The sequence below is a fragment of the Solanum stenotomum genome, unplaced genomic scaffold (assembly GCF_019186545.1).
Source record: "Solanum stenotomum isolate F172 unplaced genomic scaffold, ASM1918654v1 scaffold25481, whole genome shotgun sequence".
NCBI lineage: Eukaryota > Viridiplantae > Streptophyta > Magnoliopsida > Solanales > Solanaceae > Solanum > Solanum stenotomum.
In genome coordinates, this window is record NW_026028555.1 from 1 (window position 1) to 9,226 (window position 9,226).

At 30.3% G+C, this 9,226-nt stretch overlaps 3 protein-coding genes and 1 pseudogene across 4 annotated transcripts; all 4 read left to right on the forward strand.

Moving 5' to 3' along the window:
- Window positions 1-6: 6 nt before the first annotated feature.
- On the forward strand, window positions 7-896 carry LOC125851427 (probable glutathione S-transferase; the record flags this gene model as incomplete). Its single annotated transcript, XM_049531223.1, has 2 exons — window positions 7-189; window positions 339-896. Coding segments are annotated over 2 exons (537 nt in total), but the record flags the coding sequence as incomplete, so codon positions are not given.
- Window positions 897-1,397: 501 nt separating this feature from the next.
- On the forward strand, window positions 1,398-2,753 carry LOC125851429 (probable glutathione S-transferase; annotated as a pseudogene).
- A 742-nt stretch (window positions 2,754-3,495) lies between these two features.
- On the forward strand, window positions 3,496-4,227 carry LOC125851426 (probable glutathione S-transferase). Its single transcript, XM_049531222.1, has 2 exons — window positions 3,496-3,606; window positions 3,704-4,227. The coding sequence occupies exons 1-2, from the start codon at window positions 3,496-3,498 to the stop codon at window positions 4,070-4,072; spliced, it is 480 nt and encodes a 159-aa protein (XP_049387179.1). The 3' UTR covers window positions 4,073-4,227.
- Window positions 4,228-5,715: 1,488 nt separating this feature from the next.
- Window positions 5,716-8,215, forward strand: LOC125851428 (probable glutathione S-transferase). 2 transcript variants are annotated; one of them, XM_049531224.1, is made up of 3 exons: window positions 5,718-6,122; window positions 6,306-6,344; window positions 7,659-8,215. In XM_049531224.1, exons 1-3 carry the CDS (start codon window positions 5,811-5,813, stop codon window positions 8,004-8,006), a joined length of 699 nt encoding a protein of 232 aa, XP_049387181.1. In that variant the 5' UTR covers window positions 5,718-5,810; the 3' UTR covers window positions 8,007-8,215. The 2 variants fall into 2 exon arrangements, with proteins under 2 accessions (XP_049387182.1, XP_049387181.1); XM_049531225.1 differs by lacking the exon at window positions 6,306-6,344 and having other exon boundaries at window positions 5,716-6,122; window positions 7,620-8,215.
- Window positions 8,216-9,226: the final 1,011 nt, after the last annotated feature.

Consider the following 9,226-nt stretch of genomic DNA (forward strand, 5'->3'; position numbering starts at 1 on the left):
AGCTCTTTGCTTCTTCAATCCAATCCAAACAAGAAAATTCCAGTGCTAATTCACAATGGGAAGCCAATTTGTGAATCTATGGTGATTGTTGAATACATTGACGAGACATTTGAAGGCCCTTCCATCTTACCTAAAGACCCTTATGATCGAGCTTTAGCTCGTTTTTGGGCTAAGTTCCTTGATGATAAGGTAAATTTATCTTCATGTTATATATACCTATTTGCATAATTTAGTCATGTTAGTACATTTACTTTAGATCTTATTATACAAAAAAATATAGGGAGTGTTGATTCTAACTTGCTTGAAATTGAGACGTAGTATTATCGTGATTGTTGTAGGTGGTAACACTGGTGAATACTTTCTTACGCAAAGGAAAGGAAAAGGAAGTTTGTGAGATGTTGAAAGTTCTTGATAATGAGCTCAAGGATAAGAAGTTGTTTGTTGGTGACAAATTTGGGTTTGCTGATATGGCTGCAAATTTTGTGGGACTTTGGCTAGGAATTTTTCAAGAAGCCTCTGGAATTGTATTAGTAACAAGTGAAAAAATTTCAAATTTTTGTGCTTGGAGAGATGAGTATGTTAATTACAGTCAAGTCAAGGAATATTTACCTCCAAGAAATGATGAGTTACTTGCTTGTTTTCAAGGTCGAGTTCGCACTTATGCTGCAGCTTCTGCTTCTACTCTAAAATAAATACATCGTGAGTTATCTTTTGAAATTTCGAATTATATATCTAAATAAAATAGTGAATCTATAACGATTTTAATAGATCCAATTATGTATTTGTATGCAAAAGAAAAGAATTAAAATATTAGCTTCCTCATATTATATTATTTTGATCCCAACAATTGTATTGAAAAAAAAATAACAAGAGAAGTAAGCCATATAATTATTTGATGAATTAGGGGGTGACATATAAAAGTCATCTTATTATTCTCGGGATTAAATTTTATTTACTATCAATATAAAGAAATGGATAGTTAATGGTTCAAAACATATCTAAAGTGTCATTATTTGTGAGTTTATATCTGAATTATCTTATGTTTGTAGATTCTATCTGAAATATCACTAACTATTTATCAAAACGCATCTCAACTAGCGATCATCTGATGTTCCATAGTGTACACTCTCAACTCTTTATCTTATTTCGTGAAACACCGCTTATTTTTAACCATAATAAAAAATATAAAAACGCCACTTGTCAAGTACCAATATATAGTATTTATTTCAAGTCATCGGCCAAACTGAAAGCATTATAAAATTACAAAACTAAATAGTAAAACGAGAAACATTAATGTTTTTTCTCTATATAAAAGAAGACTAGACCTCAAGAGAGAATCAACAACCAAATAAAATTCCCTCAATTAGTAAAGCAAAAAAAAGTTAAGAAAAGTTGAGAGATGGCAGATGTTAAGTTGCTTGGTCTATGGTATAGCTTTTTTAGTCATAGAGTTGAATGGGCTCTAAAGATTAAGGGAGTCAAATATGCATTTATAGAAGAAGATTTACAAAATAAGAGCCCTTTACTTCTTCAATCTAATCCAATACACAAGAAAATCCCAGTGTTAATTCACAATGGCAAGTCCATTTGTGAGTCTATGGTCATTGTTGAATACATCGATGAGACATTTGAAGGCCCTTCCATCTTGCCTAAAGATCCTTACGATCGTGCTTTGGCTCGTTTTTGGGCTAAGTTCCTTGATGATAAGGTAAATTTGTCTTCATGTTATATATTGCTATCTCCATAATTTAGTAAACCTTTTTGAGACTAATGTAATTTTCTATCACTATATGACATATATAATGAAAAACAAGATCTATGTAGGAGGTTAGTGATGGTAAAATTAGCACATGAAAATATGATCCATCCAGTTGAGAGTTGAGTACTATTTAAATCCTTGGGTTTTCTGTCTCAAAATAGAGTTGGCTAAGTGCTTACGTATGTCATTTAATGCATTTGAACAAACATGAATTAATTTAATAAGCATTTGCCTTATCAAGACTTGCACAACATTTGGTCCCATGTAAAGGCAAATAAACTATAAGAAGAATTTAAAAATAATAAAATAATAATAAATTAGGTACCTTCAACTACTCCCTCATTTAGTACTTTAATTTGTCACCACTAAAATATCCTTTAACATAGTAAATTAGCAAACAATTATAACCAAAGTTGTAATATGGCACAAGTGAAGTTGCTAGGTTATTAGTATAGCCCATTTAGTCTCAAAGTTAGAGTGGGCGGCTTTAAAGATTAATNTTAGTCTCAAAGTTAGAGTGGGCGGCTTTAAAGATTAATTAAGGGAGTGAAATATGAATATATATTGAAGAATATATAAATAATCGATTCTGACTTGCTTGAGATTGAGATGTAGTAATTGTACTTTGGAGCGGTGGTAAGTACTTTCATACGTAAAGGAGAGGAGCAAGAGAAAGGTAAAGAGGAAGCTTGTGAGATGTTGAAAGTTCTTGATAATGAGCTCAAAGACGAGAAGTTTTTTGTGGGTGACAAATTTGGATTTGCTGATATTGCTGCTAATTTGGTGGGATATTGGCTAGGGATTTTTCAAGAAGCCTCTGGAGTTGAACTAGTAACAAGTGAAAAATTTCCAAGTTTTTGTGCTTGGAGAGATGAATATATCAATTGCAGTCAAGTTAAGAAATATCTACCTTCGAGAAATGATGAGTTTTTTTGCTTTTTTCCAAGATTGTGCTTGCGCTCATGCTGCAACTTCTACTTCTACTCAAAAATAAATATATTTGTATTCATCTTATAAAGTTTCGAAATATGTATCGGAATAAAATTGCGAATCTAGGACGAATTTAATAGATTGAATTATGTATTTGTATGCGAAAGAAAAGAATTAAAATATTGCCCTACTTACTTATGCTTCTCACCAATGAGGATTTTATTTATTACAATTAATAAAAATTGCTACTAATAAGCACACTATTTGTTAATCCAAGGTCAATATCTATAGAAATGTCCACAACTAGTTATTAGATCAAGAAAAAGCAACAAAATTGGAAAGTCTTTGCAAAGGCTGATTTGGGACCCAGGCCTAATTAACAACTAACTAAAAGGATGATGGATGAGAAAGCGATTTAAGCAAATTGTTGATAAAAATATCTAGTCCTCTCATCCATTTCTTTGAGTCTATGCTTCTCATCTCCCTTCTAGTTATCTTCTACAATAGTTCTCTTTGTTAGTTTAATTTTTCGTTGTAACTTCGAGTTTAGTAATTATAATATTTGAACGTTTCTATTATGATATTGGAGTTGTTACACTATCTAGTGGCATATTCATTTTTTTTTAGAATTAGTGATTCTAGGATTCTGCATTTTGTGCCTAATAAAAGTTTGAGTGTCTACCTGTACATATCTAAAGTTAAAGTGCATAGATGTCAGTTGAAGTCAAGTTAAAGAGTATATTTATATATTATGCTTTTTTTATATCATCTTCATGACTTGCAATTGTTAGTTTTCGCACAATATCATGGCCATTCTTGAGTACATCGACGAGATATTTGAAGGCCCTTCCATCTTGCCTAAAGACCCTCATGACCATGCTTTAGCTCGTTTTTGGGCTAAGTTCCTTGATGACAAGGTAAATTCATCTTCATTCAATATATTCGTATTTGCATAAATAGCCGACTCAATCTGACTTACTTGAGATTGAGGCGTAGTATTATTATATTTTGTAGGTGGCTGCGGTGGTAAATGCATTCTTACGCAAGGGAGAAGAGCATGAGAAAGCTAAAGAGGAAATTTGTGAGATGTTGAAAATTCTTGATAATGAGCTCAAGGACAAGAAGCTCTTTGTGGCTAACAAATTTGGTTATGCTGATATGGCTGCAAATTTGGTGGGACTTTGGATGGGATTTTTCGAAGAAGCATCTGGAGTTGTATTAGCAACAAATGAAAAATTTCCAAATTTTTGTGCTCGGAGAGATGCGTATATTAAATGCAGTCAAGTCAAGGAATATCTACCTTCAAGAATTGGTGAGTTGCTTGCTTTTTATCAAGATCGTGTTCGCGTTCAAGCTCCAACTTCTGCTACTCCTCAAAAATAAATTAATACTCATATAAGTTTTGGATTATGTATTGGAATAAGATTGTGATTTTAGTACGAATCTCGTAGATTTCAATTATGTATAATAAGTGTGCAAATAAAGAAAAGAATTAAAATGTGTGTTTGTATAAGATTAAGAAAGTCCTAATAAAATTATTTGTTAGAAAAAGCTAGCTTAGCCAACTAGTAACATACCAATAAGTGTGTTGGGTTACTGTTCTTAATATGTTTATTGGTTAGTGATTCAACAATAATTAATAATATCATCTTCTTTTTTAAGCAAAATTTACCACTAAGCAAAGCGGCTTTTTATAAAAAAAATCATATCAATTTCCTCATTGAATTGGAAAAGAAATATTAAAAAAGCAAGAAAAGTAAGCCACATTGTTTGATGAAATAGTGAGTGCGTGGCATATGTAAAAAATATTTAAACGATCACATCATGACTTATATGTGTAAGCCTCTATAAAAAAAAAGAATAAAAAAAATTAAAAAAAAAATATATATATATAACTCATATAATTGCAGTACAAGTTCGGGGAAACAGTCCGTATTAATAAGAGTCCAATACTATAAAAAATAAAAAATTTAATATATCTTAGTGAGTTGTATATACTCATCATAAAGGTAAAATCTTATTTGAGTGCCTACGTAGAGTCAATAATTATATATTTAGGTTATTTTTAGTTGATTTATATAAATTTGATATTCTTCTTAATAAATTATTTATTATGAGTTTATGTTATTAAAATTAAGTTTTTAATTATGCTTTAAAATATAAATATTGCTATTAAAATCTTTTAGAGTTATTTAATGATAAATATAATATTATAAAAAATAATAAATTTCTATTGATTTATTTAAGAAATAAATTATTATGAATATGAAAGGCTAAATAATAATTTTTTATTTAATTGTTTAACTATATTAAATTTAAACAATTTGAAATATAAACATGGGTGTAGATAATACAATTGAAAAAATATATATGGAGGATAAGTAGAGTTATCATGGTTAGTAAGGGCCTACCAATAAGTCACAACTCACAAGTCTGGTATGATATGTCAATTGGAAAATTCAATGAACCCTTCAAATTTTTGGCTAAAAATAAAGTAAAAAGAGAATCAATTCTTTTAATATTTTGACCACCCACATTTTATAAACAAAAGACGTTAATCAACAAACATTTAAATAGATAATGATTATCCTGGTTTCACGGGTTTGTGTTTTCAATCATTTCTATTTTAGAAAAAAAATATAATTCAAATTACTTTAATATGTTAAAAATAATATATTTCTTTCTTTTTTTTTAATATGGGCGGCGGTAATTTGATTTCAGAACCTTTGACTGTTCTGATATTATGTTGAAGTGTATCACCATCTTATCTAAAAGCTTAAGCGCTTAGAAAGAACACATTTTTATTATTTAATTATACTCTCAATAATAACGCCACTTTTTGTTCGTTAGCTAAGCGCGTACGTTGGTCGTTCCATGTCTTTGAACAAACATGGACTAATTTAATAATCATTTGTCTTTCCAAGTCTTACACAACGTTTGGTCCTAGGTAAAGAATAAAATCTTACAAGATTTTTTTAAAAAAATAATAATAATAGGAACCTTCAACCACTCCCTCAATTTTCCCTTCTATAAAAGAAGAAAGAAGATCATAATTCAAGACATAACCACCACTAAAATATCCTTTAACATAGTAAATTAGTTTAATAACCAAAGTTGTGATATGGCAGAAGTGCAGTTGCTAGGTTTTTGGTATAGTCCATTTACTCAGAGGGTTGCGTGGGCTCTAAAGATTAAGCAAATCAAATATAAATATATAGAAGTAGATCAAGATAAAACGAACCCTTTACTTCTTCAACATAACCCTATTTACAAGCAAGTCCCAGTGCTCATTCACAATGACAAGGCCATTTGTGGTTCTATGGTCATTCTTGAGTACATCTCCGAGACATTTGATCAAGGCACTTCCATTTTGCCAGAAGATACTCATGACCGTGCTTTAGCTCGTTTTTGGGCTAACTACCTTCATAATAAGGTAAATTTATCTTCATTCAATATATGAGTACATTTACTTTAGATCTTATTATATAGAAATATAGAGAGCTTGAAACACTTTTCATAATTTTGTATATAATAATATGGATTAATGAGAATTTATATAAATAGTCTACTCTAGCTTACTTGAGATTGAGGCGTGGTATCATTGTACTTTGTGTAGATGGAAACGGTGTGGAATGCATTCTTTGGCAAAGGAGAGGTGCAAGAGAAATCTAAAGTGGAAGTTTGTAAGACGTTGAAAATTCTTGATAATGAGCTCGAAGGCAAAACGTTCTTTGTGGCTAACGAATTTGGATTTGCTGATATTGTTGCAAATTCGGTTGGACTTTGGCTAGGAGTTTACCAAGAAGTCTCTGGAGTTGAATTAGTGACAAGTGAAAATTTTCCAAATTTTTGTGCTTGGAGAGAAAAGTATGTTGATTGCAGTCAAGTCAAGGACCATCTACCTCCGAGAGATAAATTGCTTGCTTTTTACCAAGCTTCCGCTCGCCCTCAAGCTGCAGCTTCTGCTTCTACTCAAGAAATAAGCATAGTTATAGTTCCTTAATGTTGCTCCACTTACTTGTACGTGTTCATCTTTTGAAGTTTCAAATTATGTGTCTGAATAAAATTGTGAATCTAGATCGATTTCAATAGATTCAATTATGTATTCGTATGCAAAAGAAAAATATAAAATATTGTCCCACTTGTATTTCTCACCGGTGTGGATCTTTATTTATTACTCCCTCTGTCCCATTTTATGTGAGGTACTTTGACTCGGCACGGAGTTTAAGAAAGAAAGGAAGACTTTTAAAACTTGTGGTCCAAAATAAATGATAGAAATTTGTGTGGCTGTAAACTGTAGACACGTAATTTTTGACTGAACTTAAAATTTTACACCATTTTTAGAGCTGAAATATTTTATAAATGTAAATTAAACATTTTGACTTTTCTCTTATTTTTATTAAGTTTATTTTAAAAGATTTGAAAATAACAAAATAGAATCACTTTTTAAGGTAGGTTTTATCGTCAATTGTTTAAAAAGAAATGGAAGATTACAAAAAATCTATATTTGAAATTAAGTTTTTATAAATAAGCTAGTATTATTTAATTGGTTTTTTTATATATATATAGCTAGTTGACTTTTTCTTAGATTTTTATTAATTTTAAATAATTAGTTTATATGTTATTATAATTTGTAGTTAGTTATTATTCTTTTAAAAGTAGAGTAAAACTAAAATTAAAATAAAAAATAACCTAAATAATCTAACAAACCTACCCCACTCCTATTCCTATCCAAAACATACTACACGTACAAAACCAAAAAGGGAAAAGGAGAACAAAATTTTTCTTTAAGAAAAAAAATAAGAATAAAAAAAAGCTTTTGACTTATCTTCCAAAAATTAAAAAATAAATAAGAAAAGAAAATAAAACCATCATCAGTTATACGGAATAACAGTACACACACAAAAAAAAGAAGCAATACTTTGTGTAGATGAAAACGGTAAGCAATGCATTCTTAGGCAAAGGAAAGGTGCAAGAGAAATCTAAAGGGGAAGTTTGTGAGATGTTGAAAATTCTTGATAAGGAGCTCAAAGGCAAAGAGTTCTTTGTGGCTAACGAATTTGGATTTGCTGATATTGTTGCAAATATGGTTGGATTTTGGCTAGGAGTTTACCAAGAAGTCTCTGGAGTTGAATTAGTGACAAAGAAAAAATTTCCCTTTTTTTGTGTTTGGAGAGATGAGTATGTTAAGTGCAGTCAAGTCAAGGAACATCTACCTTCAAGAGATAAATTGATTGCTTTTTACCAAGCTTTCGCTCGCCCTCAAGCTGCAGCTTCTGCTTCTACTCAAGGAATAAGCATACTTATTGGTCCTTAATGTTGCTCCACTTACTTGTACGTGTTCATCTTTTGAAGTTTCAAATTGTGTGTCTGAATAAAATTGTGAATCTAGATCGATTTCAATAGATTCAATTATGTATTCGTATGCAAAAGAAAAATATAAAATATTGTCCCACTTACTTGTATTTCTCACCGGTGTGGATCTTTATTTATTACTTATTAAAAAAATTGCCACTGGGCATACTGTTTAGTGGCACACGAAAAATTGAAAAAAAATCACATAATTCTTGTAAAATGGCTCTTAAATGTCCAAACATATATTGGATCATGGTGAGGTTATACGTACTTCTCCCACAACTCCTTACGGTGCATCTTGTAAAAAATATTTTTAAAAAATCGACTAGAAGCCATTTCACCAACTATTTATGGGCTAACTCACACAAAAAAATTGAAGAAATTGCCTAAAATAGCTTATAAATGCGCGAAAATTCCATAGATCATCCCCCAACTCATTACGGAAGGTCTGATAATGTTTTTCAAAAAAATCAATCGTATGTCATTTTACCAAATATTCATAGACTAACGAAAAATTGAAAAAATCGTTTCATTCCAATAATATGGCTCCTAAATACCCAAAAATAACGTGGATCATTGTGAGATTATACGTACTGATCGATCCCGTATAATCGACTAACGCGTTGGGAGTCTCTAGTGTTCTACTCGTAAGGGAGGAATGCAGGAAAGTAAGATCATCCCATGGCTTACGCAAATCAGTGAGGAAAATCCCCCAAAATTACGATGGCTTCACCCGACAATTTTATTTGAAATTAACATGAGCAACTAAGTAGACATTTGGGCCATATATTTCAAATATTTTTTTATTTTATTTAAAATTTATAGAATTAAAGTTGAAGATGGAGTTATGTTTGATTGTACTTTTTGCCAAAAAAAAAAAAAAACTAATCCTTTATTTAAGGTGCCTAGGGTTAATTTTTTAATTAATAAATAGAAACGGAAACCTCAAATAGAGGGCTAGATCTTATCTTACTAATCTTAATGAGGTAACAAATCTTTACTAATTAATAAGAATGAAGAAAATAAAAACTTGAAAAAGATATTCTATAATTATCACAGAACTTAAAATATAAGTATCTAAATATGACGCTATCACAAATAAAGATATTTACGTAATACAAGAATATAAAAGTGAAAATGTACTTAATTAATATGACTTTAAAAATGAAAAGTGAGTTAAAT

What these genes read in the sequence shown, in the direction of transcription:
- LOC125851428 (XM_049531225.1), top strand. Translation starts at nt 5,811, where the DNA reads ATGGCAGAAGTGCAGTTGCTAGGTTTTTGGTATAGTCCATTTACTCAG. An exon ending in CTAACTACCTTCATAATAAG is followed by an intron (nt 6,123 to 7,619) that starts GTAAATTTATCT and finishes TACTTTGTGTAG; the next exon opens with ATGAAAACGGTAAGCAATGC.
- LOC125851426 (XM_049531222.1), top strand. Translation starts at nt 3,496, where the DNA reads ATGGCCATTCTTGAGTACATCGACGAGATATTTGAAGGCCCTTCCATC. An exon ending in CTAAGTTCCTTGATGACAAG is followed by an intron (nt 3,607 to 3,703) that starts GTAAATTCATCT and finishes TATATTTTGTAG; the next exon opens with GTGGCTGCGGTGGTAAATGC.